General features: G+C 35.4%; 1 protein-coding gene across 1 annotated transcript; it reads right to left on the reverse strand.

Moving 5' to 3' along the window:
• Positions 1 to 345: 345 nt before the first annotated feature.
• LOC127135897 (uncharacterized) lies at positions 346 to 1,232 on the reverse strand. The gene is made up of 2 exons (XM_051062522.1): positions 921 to 1,232; positions 346 to 381 (listed from the first exon to the last, which is right to left on the reverse strand). Exons 1-2 carry the CDS (start codon positions 1,230 to 1,232, stop codon positions 346 to 348), a joined length of 348 nt encoding a protein of 115 aa, XP_050918479.1.
• Positions 1,233 to 24,269: the final 23,037 nt, after the last annotated feature.

Consider the following 24,269-nt stretch of genomic DNA (forward strand, 5'->3'; position numbering starts at 1 on the left):
CAATTGCTACGGCCACCCATAGTAGGTTTCTGTCTTGCCAAATATTTTCCTGGTCTAGCATGCTATGGGCCGTAGCATATGCTACAAGCGCCCATAATAGGTTTCTGTTTAAACCAGAATTTTGAGGGTCTCGTCTACCACGGGTCGTAGCATCTGTTATAGGCGCCTATAGTGGGTTTCTGTTTTCCTTACTTCTTAGTGGTTTTTCAAGAGTTCTGATATGCTATGGGTGCCCGTAGTAGGTTTTTGATTCTTCCTTCAAATCTTATTTTTCTTTACTGTATGATTATTTATTTCGGGTACCATTCTCTGTATCGACTTTTCTTCAATTGAATGTATCTTCTTCTACCTCCCCGTGTTAATAGACTGTATATCACCTGACTAAAAAAACAAATAACAAAAATGAAATAACTAAGTAAGTAAAATCGTGGGTTGCCTCCCACATAACGCTTCGTTTAACGTCGCATGGCTCGACAGTTCACCATACTATCCGTGTAGACGAACATTCTCTACCATGCCAATTCCTTGTCCTTAGTGATACGACTTCACTATCTTTCTTATGGATTTTGGAATGGAATAGGAGATTTTCCATTTGGATTTTCTAATGGTGGTGGTATCAGTTGAGAAGGCCTTCTTGAGACTTTTTCTGATGTTGGCATGTTACTTTGGCCTTGAACATCTGTCCTGATCATGCCTACTTGATAGTGATTTTCTTTTTCTACCTCTAGTTTCCTGTTTTCAATAACATTCAAGGTTATTTCATCATCATAAAATTTTAAAGTTAGTGTATCCTGGTCTATGTCGAAATTGCATCGACTTGTTCGCATGAATGGTCAACCAAGAATGATAGGTGCCTCTTTATCCTCAGGTATGTCTATAATCACAAAATCAACAGGAAAACTAAATTGCTATATTGTCACCAGTACGTCCTCTGCTATCCCATATGCATTCTTTATGAAGTGATCTGCAAATTTCATATTTGTCTTTATATCACTAACATTTCCAATACCAAGCCTTTGATAGATTGGCAATGGCATCAGACTCACATTGGCTCCTGAATCAATTAGTGCCTTCTTGAAAATTTTGTCTTTTATAGTGCATGGGACTGTGACAACTCCAGGATCCTTCTGCTCGTTTGGGATTCTCCTACCTGGTGATATTTCACTACATTTTTCATTCAAGGCTACCAACCCATCTCCTATTGGTCTCTTTTTAGCGACTACCTCTTTCATGATTTTTTTGTACATGGGCATTTGCTCGAGTGCTTAAAAGAAATGCATATTGCTCTCTATCTTTCTGAACAGTATGATGAATTTCTCAAAGTCTGTCTCTTTTGGATCCTTCTTTGTCATCTCTGAGGGTAGGGTAACTTAATAATTGGTTTAGCCTTTTTTTTTGTCTTCGGTTGGCTTTACTGGTGGTATAACTTCTTCTTCTTCTTCCTTATTTTCCCTCACTTCCAGGTCTACTTCTATGACATGATTACCTTTTGTTGCCTTATCTCCTTCATCTTTAGTAACTTTCTGACTTCTTATCGTGCCAACATTAACATTCTCATGATTTCTTGGATTTTGTACTATTGCACTTGGTAGGGAACCTTGTGCTCGAGAACCTGCTATTTATTGTGTTATCTGACCCATCTAAACTTCAATATTTTTGATAGAGGCAGTAGTGTCCCTCTGATTATTTCTTGTTTCTTCTTGGAACTAGGAATTTTGAGTTGTCATTTTTCAATGGCTATTTCCCAATCTGATTTCTTAGGAGCTTGTTGTTGGTATTATTGTGGTTGGTTCTGATAATGAATGGGACCCTGCTTGTGAAGATTCCCTTGCTAATATTTCCAGGAGAAATTTGGATGATTCTTCTAGCCTGGATTATAAGTGTTAGAATAAGGGTTGTTCTGCTTCAGAAATTTTATCTCTTCAATTTGTTGTCCGGTTACAACACATTATACAGTCAAATGAGGTCCGCCACAGATTTCGCAACTAACATTACGGGTCGGCTGGATTTGAGCTGCCTGTGGTGTACCAATGTTCATTGCTTTAAGTTTCTTTTCAACTTCTGCAACAACTGTGTCTTCTATCCTTATCTTATTTGTTTCAAGCTTCATATTAATAACCCCTTCAAATTTGCTTGAACACCTATCATACAACTCTAAATGCTCATTTGCATCTATTGCCACAATGATCTTTTTAATACCTATGGCTGTTGAAAAGTTTGATGAGCCACCAGTTGCTGTATCAATCAATTGTTTCGTCTTTAATCAGAGACTATTGACAAACATCCGCATTTTCTCCGTCTAATCCAAGTTGTGTGTCAGGCAAGCAACAAGTAACCTCTTGAATCTCTTGTATGAATCACCAAGTGATTCACCTTCTTTTTGTTTGAAGTTCATGATGTCGTATCTTTTCTTGAGGAAAACTGAAGCTGGAAAATACTCATTCAGAAAAGCTATTTCCATTTGTTCCCACGTGGTAATACTTCCATCAGGTAATGAGTAAAACCATTCTTCTGCGTCTTCAGATAGGATAAAAGGAAACATTTGTAACTTCTTTGCTTCTTCAGTGTGCCCATATATCTTCAGAGTGGTCCTCATGGTCAGAAACCTTTGTAAATGTTTATTTTCATCTTCATTGATTTTCCCCGAAAAAGGTCCCCTCTCAAGTTGGTTAATAGTGTCAGAATGCAGCTAAAAATTAGGCACACTCATCGGTTGGTTCACAATTGTCAGCGTACCACCCGGTGCATTTGTCATCCCATAGTCCCCTAATAATATTTCCGATGGTGGTGGATTTTCACCCATCGTTTTGACCTCTCTTTCTGACTCTGAATCTGAGCTTGAATGAATAGGGGTTTTCTCTTTGTCTGATTCCAGTCTTGCTAGTCTAGATTGTCTGAGTCTTGCACGCAAAGTTCTTTCGTTTTATGTGTTAAAAGGAAAATAAGTTGATGTCTTACCTCAAATAAAAATATTAGAAATAGATTAATAGATAAAGATCGAAATAAATGAAATGGCAGAAATTAAATTTTAATTGCAGAGCAACAAAATTTTAACTGAACTAAATTGAACTCTATATTTTGGCAGTCACCGGCAACGACGCCAAAAACTTGATTGAAAAATAGCAAGTGTATTATTTTTCCTTTGTAGTAATACTGAGAAAAGTTCCTCAAATGTCGATCTCAAAGACTGCTTATAAATATTGAGTTCTAATTATGTTTTAATTAAACAAAAACTAATGTTTGGAATTTTTTATGCGTATGTATAAAAATAATTGTGAATAAAATAAATAGTGTGGGGAACGGTTTTTGACAGATATGAGTAATATGCTAGGGAATGTGTGTGATTTCTTCTTATAACAACTCTGAGTCACTATTGCAACAACAAATATCAATTAAGTAATATCAACTAATTAATACCAGTTCTTAAGGGCGTTTTCTCCTAATGTCTTAGTGAGAAAAACTTTAATAATTCATACCTAATCTCTATGTCTATAGAAATTAACCGGTGAAATTATGAATTATTATATCAAGAACAAATTGGTTTCTACAGGGTATCCCTAGTCCTAGGTAATATCTACTATAGAATAATCTCATGAAAGCATTACCAATGGAGGTCAAACCTAATTGATAATCATATAACAATCTCAACTGTTCTGAAAGAGAAAGCATTAAGAACATCACGAGAATAAATTAATTATGAAAAATAATATTGTTATTGCAAATATAAACCCAAAGTCATTACAGATTCAAATCAGAGACACCGTCTAGCATTGAGGGGTTTAGCTACTTGTAGTATTCAAGGAAACCAAAAGATAAAATATAGACATTACAAGTATTCAGATGAAATTTGATCTTCAATTGCTCACACTCATGAAAATCTCGTCTCCCCAAAAACCTTATTTTCTCCAATTCTGAATCGTGTGATTTTTTGCTTCCTAAAAAGTTTGTGTCCTTGTCTTGTCTGAAAAACTCCCTTAAATAGAAAAGTTCTCCTCTCTCCTTTTTCTCCTCAAACAGATCAATAACATCAGGTTTCCAATTGACCAAAACGCCATTCACTTAAGATTAACAAAACAAAGACATGATTGGTTTTTTTGCACGCATGCCTCCTACGGCCCGTAGTCGGTGCTACGGGTGGCCGTAGCAGGTCTCTATTTTTGATGATCCTGTCCAGGCCCTCTGCTACGGCCCGTAGAAGGTGATACAGGTGACCTTAGTAGGCTACTGTCTTCTGTGAAATCTGAGCTTTTACCCAGACCTTCTACTGCGCCCGTAGCAGATGCTACGGGTGGTTGTAGTGTGCCCCTGTTTGGGTGGACTTTGTAATTTGGTTCATGGCTCCCTGCTACGGCCCGTTGTAGGTGCTATGAGTGGTCGTCGCAAGCCTACTGGAACATGGGAACACTTTTCCGATTCTTTGCGCTTCTCCTTGGTTTCAGCATTCGATCGTACTTGAATACCTGTTTGAACTTGAAAAAAAGTAAAGGCACACAACCAAATTGTAACATGCGAAAGATAGAAATAACAGTTAAAAATGATAAAAACAATTAAATCAACTATCGGTACAAGAAATTGACTCAAAAGACCACTAACTAAGAACAAAGTCCTGCAGTTTACCTGGATTTTTACTGAATAAGTGACAAAACATATAGCATAAATGGTGAATGATCACTTGGGATTGAAACAAACATGTTGCTCTATTTAAAGGGAAGTGATTGTTGATCTCATACGTGCCAAATGATTCTCAATTCGTGCAAAACGAATTTGCTCATGATGTGAGAAAAGTGTGACTTGCAAAACCATCAAAGCACAGCCAAATCATCCATTTTATGAGTCATTTAACTTCTTGAGACTTGATTAAACATGTTTAGGTCCACAACGCGTGGTAAATTGGCTTGTAATTAAGGATAACTGAAGTTCAAAATTCTGATCATGATGATTTCTTCAGTTCCAAGTCACCATGTTTAACTCAATGGGGCATCTTGCTCAAGAGGCTTTTTGATCCCATTCTTCTTGAAATTTGTTGACATCATATGAAAGATCACAATATGCCAAGAAAGGTTGCATTTGGATGCTTGAGCACAAATTTATGGCATGTTGAAGTTGGCACAAAAATCTGGTAATGCAACTTGGAAAATTTAAAGTCCCAAATGGCTAAAAATGATATGTAATGTATCAAAGAATTCCATGGTCTTCCAAGCATAATTTGACTTTGATCCTTGAAGAAAACTTGTAGTTGGGATCATGAATGATATTTTGCAAAATGAATCAGCCTCAAATGTTGAAAATTGAAGAAGTTATGAATCTTGAAGGTTGAGAAAAAGTCACTTGAAAATAGGTCAAATTTCAATAAGTCCACAAATGACATATAATGTCTTCAAACTTTTGATGACCCTCCAAGCATAATTATCTATTTTCATGTAAAGAGAAGTTATAGGGGATATTGAGAAGATTCATATGCAAAAAGAAGCATTAAAAATGTTGAGGATTGAGGGAGTTGTGATCCTTTGAACTTTGACTTCAAATGTTGACTTTTTTGGTCAAACCTCTTGGAATAAACTTGTGTACTTGGACTTTTCTTGCATTTAAAGGTACATTGATTATCATATAAACTCAAAATAAGGTGTACTTGAATTTATTTTGATTAAATTGCTCAAAGTTTGAGGTAACTTGTTGAAGAAGTCCTGAAAATAAACACATGGACCTTTGACATTTCTTGAGAAATAAGCAACAAAACTTTAAGATAATCTTGATCAAATGAGATTGAAATATGCTTGAGAACCTTAGATATCATATTTTGAGAGATATGCCCCTTGAGAATCAGTGGCTGAACACACTTTGACTTGAGGAATAAAAAAAACCTAGCTGAGAAACCATGCTTGATGCTCTTTATGGAAAGCCCTATCTTGCACAATAAACTTAAAGAAAACAAGACATATTTTTTCTATTTTGATTAATGGTTAGATAAGAAATGAACGCATAAACAAAAAGGTAAGACACCAATAAAGAGGTGTTTGATGATCCCTGCAAAAGGCAAACCAAAAGATGAGAGGGAGAGGACAAAGATGTGACCTTGTTTGTATTCAAATATGCAAATGATATGTGGGATATTAGGGTTAAAAATTAGGGTATGAAAAATGGTACTTCACAGATAAATGATGAGAGTGAGATCAAACGTAAATATGAGAGAGTGGTAGTGAAAGCGAACTAAACTCAGGTATTCTTTAGTAAGACCCTCCTTCAAATCTAACTTCTCTATGAAACCTTCGAATGGAAATTCAACATGTATGAGACGTTGAGATTCACGAACAAAAATTGAGGTAAGCTCACGATAATGGTGGTTTGAAAAATATCATAAATAGTGGATGGGTGATTTGGTCATGTATTGTTGGAGAGGATGGATGCGCTACAATGAGTGATGCAAGGTTTGATGGTTGTCATGGAGAAGGTTTGGAGAAAAACAAGGTAGGGATCGTGTAGCATATGGTGAAAATTTGAAGGTGAGAGTGTTTGGATCGTGGTTGAGTGGAGTTTTGGTGGTGAAGAAAAAGGGGTTACGGTCGAAGTAGTGAGGTCCTCCGGCAGTGTGGAAGCGAAAGGTGTTATGTTCAGTTTAGTGATTGGAACCAGATGTTGCTTGAGTGGTTAGGGAAGATGGTTGGTTGTAGTGAGTAACGATGCAGGGTCGACGTTTGTGTTGTGAGGGAGAGGAAAGAATGATGGAGTATGTGTTTGTGTTGTTAGAAGTGAAGGAGTTGTGAGTTTGGAAATGAGAAAAGAGGAAAACTTCCTCTGCCACTTTTTGCCAAAACGTGAAGAAGAAATGTTCTACTTTTTTTTCTTATTATTTTTGCTATTTTCAAATTTGAGAGAGAGGCATGAATGAGTGTAGGCGCGATTGTAGCTTCTTTTTCCCAAGGGCCACGTGTTAGCATTTATAGCATGAAATTTAGGGTTGCAAACTTTTTAATTTTGAGTGATATTTTGAGTGATATTTTGAGTGATCAAAATGAGTTCAAAAATTAATGAAATAAAATTCAATATTTTTTAATAAAAATATATAAAAATTAAATTGATTATTTATAAATCTCTTTATTTTTCTTGGTTATTTTAATTTAAAAAAAGGAATTAAAGCGAATGAAAAGCGGATGCGCAAATGTGCAAAAAAAATGAATGCACTATAATAATCTACACGAAATAAAGTTAAGTAAAATAGACATTTGCGGATCAAATTTTGCAGTTAAAATACACGGATGAAAAGGCTCACACTGATCCAAATGTGAACTCGCGCGTGAAAAAGTAAAATGACCAAACTAGATTAAGCTACACGTAATGTAGATTAATAAAATAGACAATTGCAGGCCCGAACCTGAAAACATTGTTCATTGATTTTATGCGCAGTTAAGAAACTTATTCAACCGGTCTGTTTGTAAAATTGAAATTTTATTTTAGACAAAACAAAATAAAGTTGGTCGCTTAAAAATTTGAAATGCATGGACAAAATTGGGGTAAGATAGTGGTCAAAGCAAAGTTTTTCGTTGAGGATGGACTTAACACCTCTGATCCGTGATTGTCTAACCTCTTAGTATGTTGAGTAAATAAGTATGTGATGGACTTATCTCTCTCGTTGTTTAACTAAATCTTGTTTCTAACGATACATAGAGAAGAATATGTCATATTATGTTAGCAATCCCTCGAGAGGGGGAGGTTTTATCAAGGATTTTTTATAATTGAGGTGGAAAAACATTTTAAAGATAGATGATCAAAAAACTCTGATTAATTCTTTAATATAGTGTGTTTAATTTTTTCTAATCAATTAAAAATATTTTTGTTAACCCTATGGATGACTTTTCTAGTGTTTTCTAAATAAAAAAGTGCAAATAAGATGGGCAAGGGTGCAAAAAGTTTGAAAGCCGAAGCAAATCCAGCACAAGGACTAAAAAGCACCAATGAGGCTTATTTAAATAAGCCTAATCGATTGGATGACCTTCGTGTTCTCCTTTTCAAATCCAATTTGATTGAAACTTCGCATGCAAGTAAATCAAATCTTCACATTAATGAAAATTGATCAAAATCTCTAGAGACTTAATATATTGTTGCTTCCTTTTACCACCTCCCTGGGAGATGTGTTATTATCGTCAAAAAGGGGGAGAATGTGGAACCATATTTTGTAGATTATTCAAAGAAGTGATCAAAGTTAAAGATGACTATCATGGTCTGCCTTTGATGACATGCTTTTGATGATGACAACTTGGAGAACTTTGATGAGATGCAACCTTTGATAAAACTTAAAGCATTAAGTCAAGCAAGTATGGAAAGCGGTCAAAGATACAAGCAGGTGAATTATGGTTTGATAAACACTACAAACATACTTTTATAATTGCATTCAACCTGAAGATACCTCGAGCATAATTTTTAAAAAAATTCAAGCAAGTGCTTATATAATTGTTTTATTTGACAGGTCTTTAAGCTTTAAAGTATGAAAGAGAGGAATCGTGAAAGCACACCCAATCGCGACTGAGTGAAAAAAATACAAAGGAATTATCGTAAAGTAGTATGTCTAAATCACACACACACACACAAAAAAAAACATGTTTCAAAGCCCTTATTTCTCAAAGTAAACAACCCAAAAGCATTTTGGAGCGTAGGATGTTTAATCAGGAACTATCACAATATTTTGGACAAAGTTTTGAACTATCAAATTGATTGGAACATTTACCATATTGATTCGGTGAGTGCAAACATGATCCATAAACGATTAAGACACAATCTTAATGAAATACAACGTCTATGCATCATTTCTTTCCATTTGAGCATTTGTAATCAATTACTTAGGGATCCCAATCGATTGACTCGTTTATTTTAGCCCACAGATCTTTCCTTTCTAGTGTAAACATCTAGCCTATAAATAGAGGCTTATCCCTTCATATTTTCACATCCATAAAATATAAGTTATATATCTCACTCCTCACTCTCCCCCAATAAATATTCTTTACTTTCTCTCACTTTAATTTAGTCGAAGCACTTCGAGAAAGTCATTGTGTTTAATTGAGGTTTTGTATTTTGGAAAAGGGTATTCTTGTAAATTAATCAAGGAGTGTTTTTCTACTGGTTAAATTATTTATCCTTAAGGGAATGTTTATTTGGGTTCAAAGTTGAACATGTTAAAAGCGTTGTTCGGGGATTTAGTTTTTAAGTCATCGATTTGGTTCGTAAGATCAGCCTGTGTAAAAGCTTACTTCGATTCGAGACCAACCCGATTTAAAATCTCAACTTGGTTTTGGCCAGCCTTATCAAAACACATGTTCAGTTTTGAGAAAAGCCTATTTAAAACTCTGATTTGGTTCGAGATAAGTCCGCATAAAATCTTGGTTTAACTTGGAGACTAACCACTTCAAGTTCGTGTTTTGAAGGAAGAATAACACATTTAATCCCCTATTTTAAAGGAAGACTAACCTCTTATCTCCGTTGTTTGTTGTGTGGTTGAAAGTTAAATTATAACATCATTTTCCTTGTATAAGGGGGTTTGTAAGCTCAACCCACTAAAAGCTTATAAGAATTACTATATACTATCAAAATCAAGTCTTGGGAAGAGGCTTAGGTAACTTCATTTAGATCGAACATCTACAATTTCTGGCGTCATCTTATTACCCTTATATCATTAATTTCCACATATTTACTTTCCGCTGCTATTTTTAAAATATTTTTTTATCAAAATTCTTCTAAACTCTGAAAATGGTAACTATATGTTTTCAAACTATAACTTTTTTAAACCCCACAATTCACCCCCTTGTGTGTGTGGGTGGGGGGGGGGGGGTTATATGTCTAACAAGTGATATCAAATCCTAACTCTTATTTAAAGACTAAGTGTCTCAGGAGGAAGATGACTTCTAATACCTTTTATAACAAGAGATCTTTGCTAAACACATCTCCACCATTTAATGGTGATAGGTATGAACTAGGGAAAGCAAGATTTAAATTTTTTATTCAAAGCATTGATTTATAATTGTGGGAAACAATAACCAATGGCCCGTTTATTGCTACTCACCATATAAATGGTGATGCACTAGATAAACCTAGTTTTCTTTGGACTGTAGAGGAAAAGAGAAAATTTGAAATTGATTTCAAAACTAAGAATTTTATAGTAATGTCCTTAGATGATAGTAAACTCCTTTACGTGTATAATTGTAAATCTGTCAAGTAAATGTGGGATACTCTTAAATGACATATGGAGTTTCTCCAAGTAATTAACAAGAGGAAATGAACACACGAGACAAAGAATATTAATATTTCATTCGTAAATGTTTCTCCAAATTTAGAAATATTATATATTATATTGGATAGTTTGTTACTAACAAGTATCTAAGAGTTAACAATTGAAATCATAAATCTTATCCAATCATTAAATCAAGAGATACGAGTGTTTATGAATTTCAGGAAAAATTAAAGAAGGATGAAATCATAGAAAATTTGAACGAATTAGTTCAATTACTTAAAGATGAAGGCATAAGCTCAAAACTTAAAGAATCCTCAGCAACTTCATCAAACTCCTATCAAACAACTCATGTTGTTTCCTACAAAAGAACATACTTAGTAGTGGAATAATCTTTAGAGAATTCAACATTAAATGAAGGAACTTCAAATTTAAGAGGAAATGAAGAATTAGTCTCATTTAATGGAAACTTATAAATAAGAGAAAACAAATCCTCCACAAATAAAGAAAAGTCAACCTCATGGAGAACCATCAAATAATCTTCTTCCAAAGAAAAATATGAAGTTTGCTTGAAAGTATCTTTACGAGAAAGATGGCCATGAGATAACAAAGCCTTCTTACAAAAATTGTTTAAAACAAGTGCTAAGTTAATTGAAGAAAATGATAAGATTAAAAAACTCAACATAGACCTTAAGGAGTATCTAGAGTTTATTAAAGAAAGTAATAAAATACTTAAGTTTGAAGTTGCTAATATTAGAAACTCAATAGGAAAACGTGACTCTTGTGTCTCATTGAAAAAGGAAGGACAAATATGCATGAAACCCTAAGAAAATTTATTAAGGGTAAAGAAAAAATTGACTTGATCTTATTAAGTCAAAAGTCTTTCTTAAATAAAAGTCGACTAGGATTTAAATCCGATAGAGCACCTAGTAAAGGATTAATTAGAAAGAAATCAAATTGACTTGTGTATAAATGCACGCGTTGTAATAAATTGGGCCACTTAGAGCCATTTTATTTTGATAAATTGAATAGGTCTAAAGATAGTAACCATAGACCTTCAAGAACCACTAATGCACCAGGACCCAAGAAAATTTGTGTACCAGAGGTGAAACCTTAGTATGTTGTGCAGGGTTAATTTGCAACTTTTATGAAGCCTTAACACATATTAAATGAAGTCGTACAAAGCAAAAAGTATATCAAAACTTATTTCTTGTGTTTTTTTTATCAAAACAGCTTGCAAAACCCCTAATTTACAGTTTAATTACATCGCACAACGTACCTTGTTTTAGGTTTGCAATCCCTGTGGAGACGAATTTATTTTTATTAGTTAGATAACAACACTAGTACACTTACTAGTAAATTGTCCATCACGGGGATTCTTTTTTTCATCGTCTCTTTATGTAGATTCTGATCATGTAACACAATTTCCTTAAATTTCCTTTTTATGGAGTTACACTAAGCTCCTTCTGAGTGAGGTAATCCGCTGAAAACAACCTCAGTCATGTTCAGTGCCTCCAAACCTAGAGTGAGTTGGTTTAGTTGTTCAATCGAATCATCCTCTTTAGGAGTTAGTTGCTCCTCGATGAGAGTTGTCACCCACATTTTATGGGGACCTTCCTCGATGCACATATAAATGTGTAAGTTCTCCCATTCCCTAAAATTCCCCCAACCATTATATAGGCGATTGTAGACTATTATATCCTTCTTTATCTGATTGTTTTTATTTTTTGGCCACTTGTGTGACCTTTCTTCCCCCCCCCCCCCCCCCCCCCCCCCCCTCAAGTTGTTTTCCTCTTCCCATTTATCTTTGGATATATTTTTTCACGATGATAAAATTTCAACAACTTCCTTTTCAATTAAGTCTTTTATGGCATCTTTCAACTAAATTCACTTAACGGTATTGTGACCATTGCACTGATTGAAGCAACACTGTTGGGGTGTATCCACTTTGAAACATTCTCAAATAGGTTTTGTCGTCTCTACATGTTCTTATTTGAAATCAACATTAATTAATTCATGAAGGTTGTGTTCCCTCGAAGTGTTTAGAGGGGTAATCTCAATATCTTGATGGTAATGCTCCTTTATATGCCATGTTGGAATGGGATTCCATGCGAAATTCTAGTTTTTTTCATCTCCTTTTCGAATCTCTTTGCTCGGTCTCTTGCTTATTTTTCCTTATCAAACCTTCCTCCATAGATAATTTTGCTAGTTGCCAGCTTTTCATCATATTATATGTACTTTTCAGCTCAGGCTAGAAGGCTATTGAATGTTTTTTTGGCACTCATATGCCGAAACTTTCACTCAACTTAGATCCTAGTCACAACCCAAGACTAAGAAAACACTTTTCATTTCATAGTCAATAACTTTGTCCAATTTGGACTTTTTGTTGAATCTTTGTATGCATGATCTCAACATTTCTTCCTTTTCTTGCTTGGTGGATCCTAAACTTTCCACGAATTTAGATTGTGTCTCGCAAGCTGAGATATGTACTAGAAAAACTTCTATGGAGATAACCCTACCCATGAATGGATATATTCATTCCTAAGCCTCATGAACCAAGCCATGAACCCAACCTTTAGGGTAAGGATGAATAAATTACATTTCTCTAGGCCTCTCCCCAAAAGTTTATGAGTACATCGACTAGTTCCATGTGCTCACCAAGGTCAGTCGTCCCGTCGTAGGTACCTATTCACAATAGTTTTTCGTTTTCTCATTAGAAAGGATATTCGTTGATTCTTTTGGTGAAAGAGTTCTGGAACGTCACTTCTTCTTTTTCAAACTCCTCTGAGAAGGACTGGCTAGTCTTCTACCTATGTTAACCACAAGTTATTGGTCTCTAGTCCTCCTATGTGGGGTGCATAAAGGAGTCTCTTTAAGATCGGGGATACTAGTTTCTACGTCTCTGATTGCCTCTCTCACCTGCTTTGTGTCAGGGGGAGTCACTAATACGTTTAGTGACCATATCGTCTTGGAGTCTCAGGTTATAGTTGTGACGATGATTTGAGATTTTTCCATCTTGAAATTGTTCGTTCTAAAGTTTCATAACCATTAGTTGTCTATTTATTTCCACCAACATATTCCTTAATAGTACGCTCGTTTCACTATCAGCCAACTGACCTTCTGGAAGTTTTTTTGTGAACCACACTAATTCCTCCCAAGGGTTGGTCTACCTGGGAAACCTCAGGACCACACATCCCCTCTTCTATCAGAGGGGGTGCTATGGCCTCGAGTCTATGTAGTTGTTGGATCTAATTCTCTAGATTGGAGGATGAAGTCGTTAGTCCCCCTTCTTGACTCGAGTTTTCTGTTACAACCACGCGTGCCACTGATCATGGGCGGTTGAGGTTACGATCCAATCTTCTTCCATGGTTTGCCATTCACTATGCATTTTGATAATATGTTTGAAACATTATTTATGTTTCCCATAGACGGCTCCTATTCGTTCCAACAAGGAAGCTTTTTTCACAATTATTAGGTTTTGGTTATCTTGAAGAGAGGTCTCATATTCGTACCTCGATCATCTTGGAAAAGATGAGAGAGTAACCGCACACACTTTGATGCTTAAGTCAGTGATAATCAAAGGTAAGAGGTATAGAGTTGTTAAGAAATTGTGTATGTACCTGATTAAACGTCTGTTTCCCCTTTTATAGGATTATCCTTGAGTTTTTAATGGCCCCCTTGTCTTTAATTTCTATCCAGATTATTCATAATTTCAATCCGTTATATTATCTGATAGTACTTTTTTTCCCTTTTGTTTGGATCAAGTGTTTTCTTTAAAACGAACCTAGACTTGTTTACTAGGCCTTAGAATCTTCTATTTGATGAAGATATTTATCTCCTAACATCATTACTACTTTGCTTTGATGCCATTTTGACCACAAATATCTTTATCTTGGGCCTTTGAGACGCTTTAAATCATTCTCTATTAGATTATTTGCTAGGACCAGGACTGATTAGGATCATTCTCTATGGGATCATCTCTTAGGAGCGTGACCACGTTGGAGCAGTTATTTCCCATAACTTAATATACAATTTTGTCTAGTAGGTGTATCATTGTGAAGAACCACAATCTCATGACTTTATTAATATTATAAACATTAAATTCAAAATTATTTAATTAAAACAATCACCGACTTAACTAATAACCATAGCTACGAAAATTGATAATCATCACAAAGTTTTCGTTAGAATGATACATTTTATTACACAATAAAACTCAGCTATCTCTCATTTTCTTTCTCTATTTCCTTCTCTTTATTCTCTATTTCTCTCTTGATTATACTGTTCTTTTTTTAATAATGAATGAGACTGAAATTAAGGGGAAAAAGAGAGATAAAGAGTTTGGAAAGAAAATGAGAGAGAAATGAACTAGAGGATTCAAGTCAATGCATTAAATATATTAAAGAGTTTAAATGGCAAATACTTTAAGTTAAAAAATATATATACTATTAATATACCACAATCATTCATAAAGACAATTTAAAACAAAATCGATAAAAATCAAATATTTCTAATAATCTAACCATTGTAGTTAATTGATTGTATAAATTCTTTTACATTAAAAATTACACGAATTAAATTTCATATTAAATCTCTGTAATGTATATTAAAACATACTTCTAAAATTAATATCACTTCAACTATTTTATGTCACAATTTCTATGTGTGACATATTTTAAAATTATTCTTATTTTTTAAAAAGATAAAACATATATTTATTCTTTGATAAAGATATGTGTTAGAATTCCGACAAAGATAACAGTTTATTATTTTTACAAATTTTAAAAAGTATTATTTATAGTTATCTTGCAATTATTTATCTTTTATAAAACTAAAATAAAATATAAAATAAATAAATGAAGAATATTAACCAAACTGAAAAGAAAAAAGAAAAAAATTAAAAGTTCAATAAATACTCGTTGGGAGTATCCGATCTATATTCACTACACTATTTTTCTAATGTAATTCTATAAAATAAATAGGAATGGATTTCAAACTATTATATCTATTGAAATAAATTATTAAAATCTCATATAACAATATTTTTTTAATATAATTCTATAAAATTAAATTAAAATCTTACTTTGAAATTTTCAAAAATTAACAAATAAAAAACCAAACTTAATCATAAAATAACTAAAAATGAATATAGAATAAATTAAAATTAATTTGAATATATGGTATCCATTATTTTCTATATCATTAAAATTTATCATTGGTAATATTTTTTAATAGTTATTCAAAAAAACAAGAATTTATCATAAAATAATTAAAACTGAATACAGATTAAATTAAAACTAATTTGTATTTGTAAATCACCTGATATCCATTATTTTCGTAACATTAAATTTTTAAATAAATCATTGATGATATTATCTAAATTTATAAAACTAAATCTTATATACGTAAAAACATATATATTTTTTTATTTATGATTAATTTTTATTATTGTTAAAAAATTGATTATATTTGTCAAAAAAATTATAATAAATTATTATAATATAATGTACCAACTATAGTCATAAAAAAATTTAAATTAATTAAAACTCAATATAAAATAAATCAAAATTAATTTGCGTGGTCACAATTTAGTTTAGATATTAAATGAGAGGTTGATTAATTAGTGGAGACTTTTATGGAGAATTTTTTTTTAAAATAACTATTTTTTAAAAAAAAAAATGAAGATAACAAATAATTCAAAAAAAATACCAAAATAATCCTTTTTAGAAGAGGATGCGCCAGATGAACTGGCGCATCCCCTAAACAACCAAAGGAGGCGACAATAGCATTGGCGCATGCATTGGGCTCCTCGTGAGGAGGCGTCAATGCTATTGGCGCATGCATTGGTCCTTATGAGGAGGCGCCAATGCCCTTGACGTCTTAGTGTTGCTTGTGGCGTATGCGTCAATTTATCTGACGCATACACCCCTTGTATTATTTAATTTTTTTTAATTTTGTTTATTTATTAAATAAAAAAGAATAATATAAAAAAAATATTCATGTGGTAATAATTGGTTACATTGGACTGACAATAAACTAATGACCGACCAAATCATAACATCCCCCTGTTCCACATCCAGGTGCGTTAGTTTGTCTTTGAGGTCTCCCACGATTTTCTTGAGGTGTTTGAGTTCTTTGCGTGCTGACCTGGTCGAACGATGGTTGGTGGGAAGTTCCGGCAGAAGTTCCAGCGATATTTGACAGATGTGTCATCATTTGTTCTCAATATCCGGAGGGGCTCTGGTCAACGGCGCTTCCGTAATGGAGTTCAGTTCCCATGTCATCGTAGTTAGGTCGTTGGGGTTGGATGGATTGGGGACGACATAGTTGCCCAAATTGGTCCATTGAATCATTTTGGAAACGAAGCAATGGTTCCTGGGACGTAGTATAGTTAAACAATGGTTGGGTGTTATGGTGATGGGATGTTTAGGTGGTCATTGGTGGGGGGGCTACGATGAAGTGACCCATATGAATCATATGGACTATAGACGGTTGTGGTTGCGGGGTTTGATTCTTGGTTTTATGTTTGGGTGGGTGGTATGAATGGATTGTGACGTTGGATGGTTGGTTGTTGGGTGAATGGCATGAACGAGTTGCGAGGTTGGGTGTTTGGTTGTTGTGTGTATGTGGTAGGTTGATGTTGTGAGGTTGGTTGTTGAGTTTGGGTGGGTTGCCATTGGTGTTGGGTGGGGAATTGTTGTGGGGCGTACGTTGACGAATCAAGTTGGCGTGGATCCATCAAATACCGCGGCTCAAATACAAATTGTTGAGTTGTTACCGACCTAAACGATGTCATATATTGTTGAGTCGGTCTTGCACCATGGATGACGGGTTCGTTTAGAGATGTGTTGTCGTCGATTCCTCCATTGACGACACATCTATTTTGCAAAGTCTCTTCAGTCAGAATAATATCATTATGCATCAACCCTTTTTTTATGTCAATTCCCCAAACACGTGGGAGGTTCTGGAATTTGTTGTAGCATGCCGAACTGCAGTTTGACCCGGTCACTCTGGTGCATTTTCACCGTAGTGAATCGGATAATCGGTGTCTTCGATGTCCAAACTGCAGCATCATCATGGTTCACATCATGATCAAGACCCAAATATGGCTTCCAGATAAACCGTAAAATAATACGAAACAATTAGATGAAAAATAATTTGATAAGCATTTTTAAATTTAAATATAGTTATGTAGGAGTATTACATTGTCATGTCCAATGTGGTCCAATAGATTGCGATAGACTACAATAGCGTGTTTGGGACACCTATTGTAGTTCATTCCCCTTACTGACCACCTTAGATAAAAAAAAGTGAAAATTATTATTTACTATTAATTATAATATAAAATATAATTAACTAAATGGGAACACGAATGGATTCTCGTTTACCGGGACGAGCGACGGCATTTTGACCAACCCCAAGCTTGTAGAAAATACGCACATGAAAAAAAAATACAGGTATTCTTTTTTGCAGTTTTACACATTGCACTATATAGATGGGCCAACACAGTTGAACCCCAACTATATGTGCTTACCTTATTAATGTTGCGTAACAAAGGTAAATACATAATATTGATTGAATTACCTGTACTTTCTGGAAACAAAAAACTACCAAATAAAATCATAATATAACACCGAGATTTAATTATTTTCTCGTACTTGATTGAATCTTCGGACAACACTATACTGGCATAATATTATTTAAGATATTTTAAATTTATACCTTGCCCCCTTGCTTGACCGGATGACTCTCCCTCAGTTTCGTCATCTAACAAAGGGGCACCCAATAATTCATTGCAGATAAAGTTGTCTTGGTTAACTCTACCATTCACGGTCTTTCCATCTATACGGAGATCCAACAACATGTACATGTCCTTAAGTGTGACAGTACACTCACCAATCGGAAGGTGAAATGTGTGGGTCTCGGTTCTCCACCGCTATAACAAAGCAAGAATGAACTTGTAGTCCACCGAGTACGAAACAATGTTGAGGAGATTTCCAAATCCACATCCTCTAATATATGGTTCTATTAAAGGATTGTGGGGTACATATTCATATACACGGCATCTAAAACGCTTCGGATCCTAATAACAAATAAGTAAGAAATGCAATAAGAAGAAGAAATACGTAATACAAACATAGATAACAAAAGTATACGAATTAAAAATAGAATAAGTAAAAAGAGAGTGATAACATACAAATGTTGAGATATTCTCGAGTGTTCCTCTATGTTCATCATCCATAGTTAACAAAGACATAATTTGATGTTGCAGAGCTTGATTGTAGTAGAGAAATAATATGGCAAAGAAAGATTATAGATGAGTAGTGTTGGAGATGGTTTAATATTGTGATATTAAAGGCTATTTATAGATGAATGAGATAGTAGGTTTGCAACCTACAAAGCATGAGATTGGTTGCATCATCCTACGAGCGTCTTGGTCGGTCTTAATATCAACTCATTCGCGCACTTCTCCGTTTTGGTTGAACGCGGACACAAGTCATTATATTCTTCTAGTCCTTTCACCCTCTCCAATATCTCTCTCTAATCAACTATACAACATCCGATTAAGACGTTCAAACGTATCTTTGTTCCAAAGCCGAATCTGTACCAGAGCCGCAACGGTGAAAAATATTACATCAGCATTTCGTTTCTGAATGTATCTAGACATTGTTAAAACAGAGAAACTTGAAGGTGAGTGGGGTTGAACTAGAGAAAATATGGTATTAGGAGATGATTTTGTGTGAAAATATTGCATCCAAGGCGTGACATTTATACAGAGTGGACATAAAATGCATGCGCCAATAGTGCTGGCGCCCACATGACATGACATGCAGGCGCCTCCTCATGAGGGCCAATGCATGCGCCAATAGCATTGGCGCCTCCTCATGAGGAGCACAATGCGACAATGCTATTGGCGCCTCCTTTGGTTATCCTCTTCTAAAAGTGGTTATTTTGGTTTTTTTTTAATTATTTGTTATTTTCGATTTTATTTTGTAAAAAAATGGTTATTTTAAAAAAAAAATCTTGTATGGATGACTTTGGATTGAACTAATGTGCAAGTCTAATTTTTGCATATTGATTATCCCAAAAGTGTACTCTCGTTCAGCAATTTTTTTCCTCCAAAACCAAAAGTAGAGATTTTTTTTCACGTCATCTGAATAATACGAACAATTTATTCATATGATAAAATTACAGGTATGTGAATTTATAACGCTAAGCATGCTTATCCAGTCAAACATACCAATGATAATGAAATATGCATGTACCTAATTTTTGTTGAATTGTAATTGCTTGTGTCGAAGCAGGTTGTTCGACAGAGCAAGGAAGTGTCGAACCATCTAGTGTGTTGAGTTATGTTAGTGTGTCGAAGTGTCGAAGCATGTTGCTTCACATAGGATTTTGACTTATGCCTGTTTTAGTAGTGTTAGCTATTTTGGACTTTTATAGTTTTGGGCTTGCTTGAGGTCCAAGTTAACCTAAATCTATAAATAGAAGGAGTAATCCTTATTTTGTAATGAAGTGAATATAGTATTCATAATATTGTATTCACAGTATTTTGCAGTTGCAAAGTGAATAAGAAATTTTCCACTGTTTGTGGACAGAGAGAAACTCTGCAGAATTATATTATTATTCTCCTTCATCGTTCTTTACACTCTTTATTTCTTCACTGTTCTTCTCCTTTAATTGCTATTTTGTGGGTGACAACAATCTTGTTCATCAAGATTGATTGAAATTCTCCATAGGTTTTGGGGGATTTCCAACATCTGGTGTCAAGAGCTCTGGTTAATCGATTTGTGGGAAGAAAATCACCATGGCAACAAATCATCCAAACGGGTATTTTCCAGCAAATCTTCTGATTCTCAAGAACAACAATTATGAGAATTTGTGCAAGCAGATAAAGGTTGTGTTTTGTTATGAAGATCTTTGGGATCTTGTGAAGGAAGGAGTAACAACGCTTGCAAAAGCCATGACAGATCAAGAAAAGGTTGCACATAAAGAATTGAAGAAGAAAGATTATAAAGCTCTCTTTATAATCCATCAATGTGTTGATGCAAATAACTTTGAAAATGTTAGCGATGCAGAGTCAGCGAAAGAAGCATGGGAAATTTTGGAGAAATCATTTTGAGGCGCGGAGAATGTGAAAGAGGTGAAGTTACAAACTCACAAAAGAACGTATGAAGATGGAAGACAATGAAAGCATAACTGATTTTTTCACCAAGGTTACGAAACTGGTGAATCAAATCAAGGTATGTGGAGAAGTGTTGACATCAAGATTTATTGTTGGAAAGATCTTGAGGTCGTTGGCTCCAAAGTTCGACCACGTGGTAGTAGCCATAGAAGAGACGAAAGATTTGTCAAAATTGACAAAGGAAGAGCTTCAAGGGATGCTTTAATCTCATGAACAAAGAATGGTTGAAAGAGCTACAGGAAAGTCGAAGAGTGATATGGCTTTGCAGGCTCAATCTGCGAAAGAAAGAAAAGACAAAGGAAACCGGAATGGCAACAAAGGCAGAGGAGGCTACAACAATTCGACTGGTCGAAATCAGAAAGAAGGAAATTGGTCGAATCAGAGAAAATCTCGGAACCAAGGCAACCAAAGAGGTGGTGTTGCAGGTAGAGGAAGAGGTGGTGGTAAAAAGCCAAACAAGAGTCACATTCAATGTTACAATTTTCAAAGGTATGGTCACTATTCTAGTGATTGTCCAGAAAAGCATAAGAATCAAGAAACTTATGCAAAACTGGCAAAACACGAAGAAGAAGAGACGTTGTTGATGGTTACAACAAGAGAAGAAGAGAGATTCAAGGACCAATGGTACTTGGACTCAAGATGCTCGTCACACATGTCTGGAAGGAAAGATTGGTTTGTCAACATAAAGCCCTCAATGAAGAACATGGTGAAATTTTCAAATGATAACACTCTAGCAGCTGAAGGTGTTGGTGATGTTCTGATTATGAGGAAAGATGGGAAGAGGTCAGTAATTTCAAATGTGTTGTACATACCAGGCATGAAGAGCAATTTGCTCAGCATAAGGTAGTTAGTCGAAAAGAACTACAAGGTGTCGATCGAAGACATGATGATGAGAGTTCTCGACTCAAATGGAAGGTTGATCTTGAAGGCTCTAATGTCTCAGAATAGAACCTTCAAGATTGAGCTAAATGTGATGGAACATAAGTGCCTTGCAACAGCAACCAACAGAGATGAATGGATATGGCATTACAAACTTGGCCATCTCAATTTCAAAGACATCATAGATTTGAAGAGAAGAAATATGGTTTCAGGATTACCAGAATTCGACATTCCAAATGAAGTGTGTGAAGAATGTGTGCAGGCAAAGCAGCATAAGAACAACTTCAGTAAGGATGCAGGAAGCAGGTCGAAGGAAATTATTGAAGTCATATACTCTGATGTATGTGGTCTTCTCTAGGTGGATTCGATTGGAGGTAACAAATACTTTGTTACATTCATAGAGGATTTTAGTCGAAAATTATGGTCTTACCTGATCCAGGAGAAAAGTGAAGTGATCGAGGTATTTTCCAAGTTTAAATTTATGGTCGAAAGACATAGCGATCGAAAGATCAAGATTTTGAGGACTGATGGTGGTGAAGATTATATGTCGAAAGACTTCAACACATTATGTGTGAAAGAAGGGATTGTGCATGAGGTGGTGCCACCCTACACTCCACAGCAGAATGGAGTCGTAGAAAGGAAGAATAGAATCATTATGAATATGGTTAGAAGTATGTTGAAAGGCAAGCATCTACCCAAAGAATTATGGGGAGAAGCTATGTCGACTGCGACATATATCCTGAACAGATGTCCGATAAAGAAGCTTGAAGGAATCATGCCAGAAGAATGTTGGTCTGGTGTCAAGCCTAGCTTGAGTCATCTGAGGGTGTTTGGATATATATCACATAGACATGTGCCAGATCAGTTGAGAAGAAAACTTGATGACAAGTCGAGTCTGATGATCCTGATAGGATATCATTCGACTGGAGGATACAAGTTGTTCGGCCCAGAGAATAAGCAAGTAGTGATCAACAAAGACGTGATCATATATGAGCTTAAGGAGTGGGATTCGACTGAGAATGTAAAGAAAGATTCAATGAGAATATTTTATGATGAACCAGCTAGTGAAGTCGAAAGAGAAGTTCGACAAGAAGAAGTCAGAGGTGAAGCAGGCCCAAGCATACCTTAAAGAACAAGACACATGCATGCAAGGTTGGAAGAATGTGTGATTACATCAAATGATATGGTCAATGAAGAAGGTGAGCTGGTACATTATGATTTCTACGCAGATGTCGAACCTATCAATGCAGTCGAGGCATTGAAAGATTCGAAGTGGATGAAAGCAATGGACGAAGAGCTGAAGTCAATCGAAGTCAACAACACTTGGTCACTTGTCGAATTGCCCCAAAACAAGGAGGCAATCGATGTGAAGTGGGTATACAAGGTGAAATTGAATCCCAAAGGAGAAGTGATTCGACATAAGGCGAGACTTGTGGCGAAAGGATTTCTTCAGAAAGAAGGAAACAACTTCGATGAAGTTTTTGCACTTGTTGCTAGGATCAAAACAATCGGGTTGGTTGTTGGTCTAGCAAAATTCAACAACTGTTAGATGGACGTGAAATGTGAATTCCTGAATGGTCCATTAGAAGAAGAAGTTTATGTTGCACAGTCAGTTGGGTTTGTGAAACAAGGCGAAGAAAGAAAAGTGTACAGGCTGTATAAAGCCCTGTACAAACTTAAACAAGCTCCAAGAGCTTGGAACAAGAAGGTAGATGGTTTTCTAAGGTATAAGGAATTTATGAAGTGCACAAGTGAACATGGAGTATATGTAAGAAGAAACAAGAGTGAATTTCTTATACTATGCCTTTATGTCGATGACCTGTTAATAACAGATAGTTGCAAGAAGGAGATCGAAGACTTCAAAGGTGGCCTCAACAAGGAATTCGAAATGTCAGATCTGGGTGACATTTCATATTTCCTTGGCATCGAATTCTACAAGAGTGGTAGAGGTTTGATGATGCATCAAAGAAGGTATGCAGACGAAATACTCAAGAGATTTGAGATGCAAGATTGCAACCCAACTTCGACTCCAGTTGAGCCCAGATTACAACTGTCAAAAGATTCAGATGAAGATGATGTCGACTCAACCCAATATAGAAGACTTATTGGGTCACTTCGATACTTTTGTCACATAAGGCCTGACTTAGCATACAGTGTAGGTATGGTGAGTAGGTTCATGCAGAATCCAAAGGTATCACATCTAGCAGCAGCGAAGAGGATACTAAGGTATCTGAAAGGAACTCTCGACTATGGCATTTTGTTTCCTGCAGCTGATGAAGGAAAATAATGCAAATTAGTGGGATACACTGACTCAAGTTGGTGTAGTGATGTTGAGGATAAAAAATCCATAGTTGGCTATGTGTTTATGCTAGGTGGTGCACCAGTTGCTTGGAGTTCGAGGAAGGAGCTAGTAGTGGCATTATTGTCATGCGAAGCAGAATACATAACTGCTTCTCTTTGTGAATGTCAAGCAACGTGGATGGTGAATCTGGTCGAAGAGTCATGGAGCAATTACCATGAAGATCGACAGCATATCAGCTATCAATCTGGCAAAGAATCTGATAGCACATGGTCGAAGCAAGCACATCGAGATGAGGTTCCATTATCTTCGAAAGCATGTAGCAGATGGGAAGATGAATCTGGAACACTGCAGAACTGAGAGTCGGATTGCAGACATCATGACAAAGGGAGTGCAAGTCGAAGTGTTCAGAAGACTAAGAGCTATGATGAATGTAAATAGCTTAGACACAATAAATTAGGTGGTATGTTGAATTATAAGTCCTTGTGTCGAAGCAGGTTTCTCGACAGAGCAAGGAAGTGTCGAACCACCTAGTGCATTGAGTTGTGTTAGTGTGTCGAAGTGTCGAAGCATGTTGCTTCACACAGGATTTTGACTTATGCCTATTGTAGTAGTGTTAGCTATTTTGGGCTTTTATAGTTTTGGATTTTGGCTTGAGGTCCAAGTTAACCTAAATCTATAAATAGAGG

This window comes from Lathyrus oleraceus, chromosome 4, assembly GCF_024323335.1.
Source record: "Lathyrus oleraceus cultivar Zhongwan6 chromosome 4, CAAS_Psat_ZW6_1.0, whole genome shotgun sequence".
In the NCBI taxonomy this organism is placed as follows: Eukaryota; Viridiplantae; Streptophyta; class Magnoliopsida; order Fabales; family Fabaceae; genus Lathyrus; species Lathyrus oleraceus.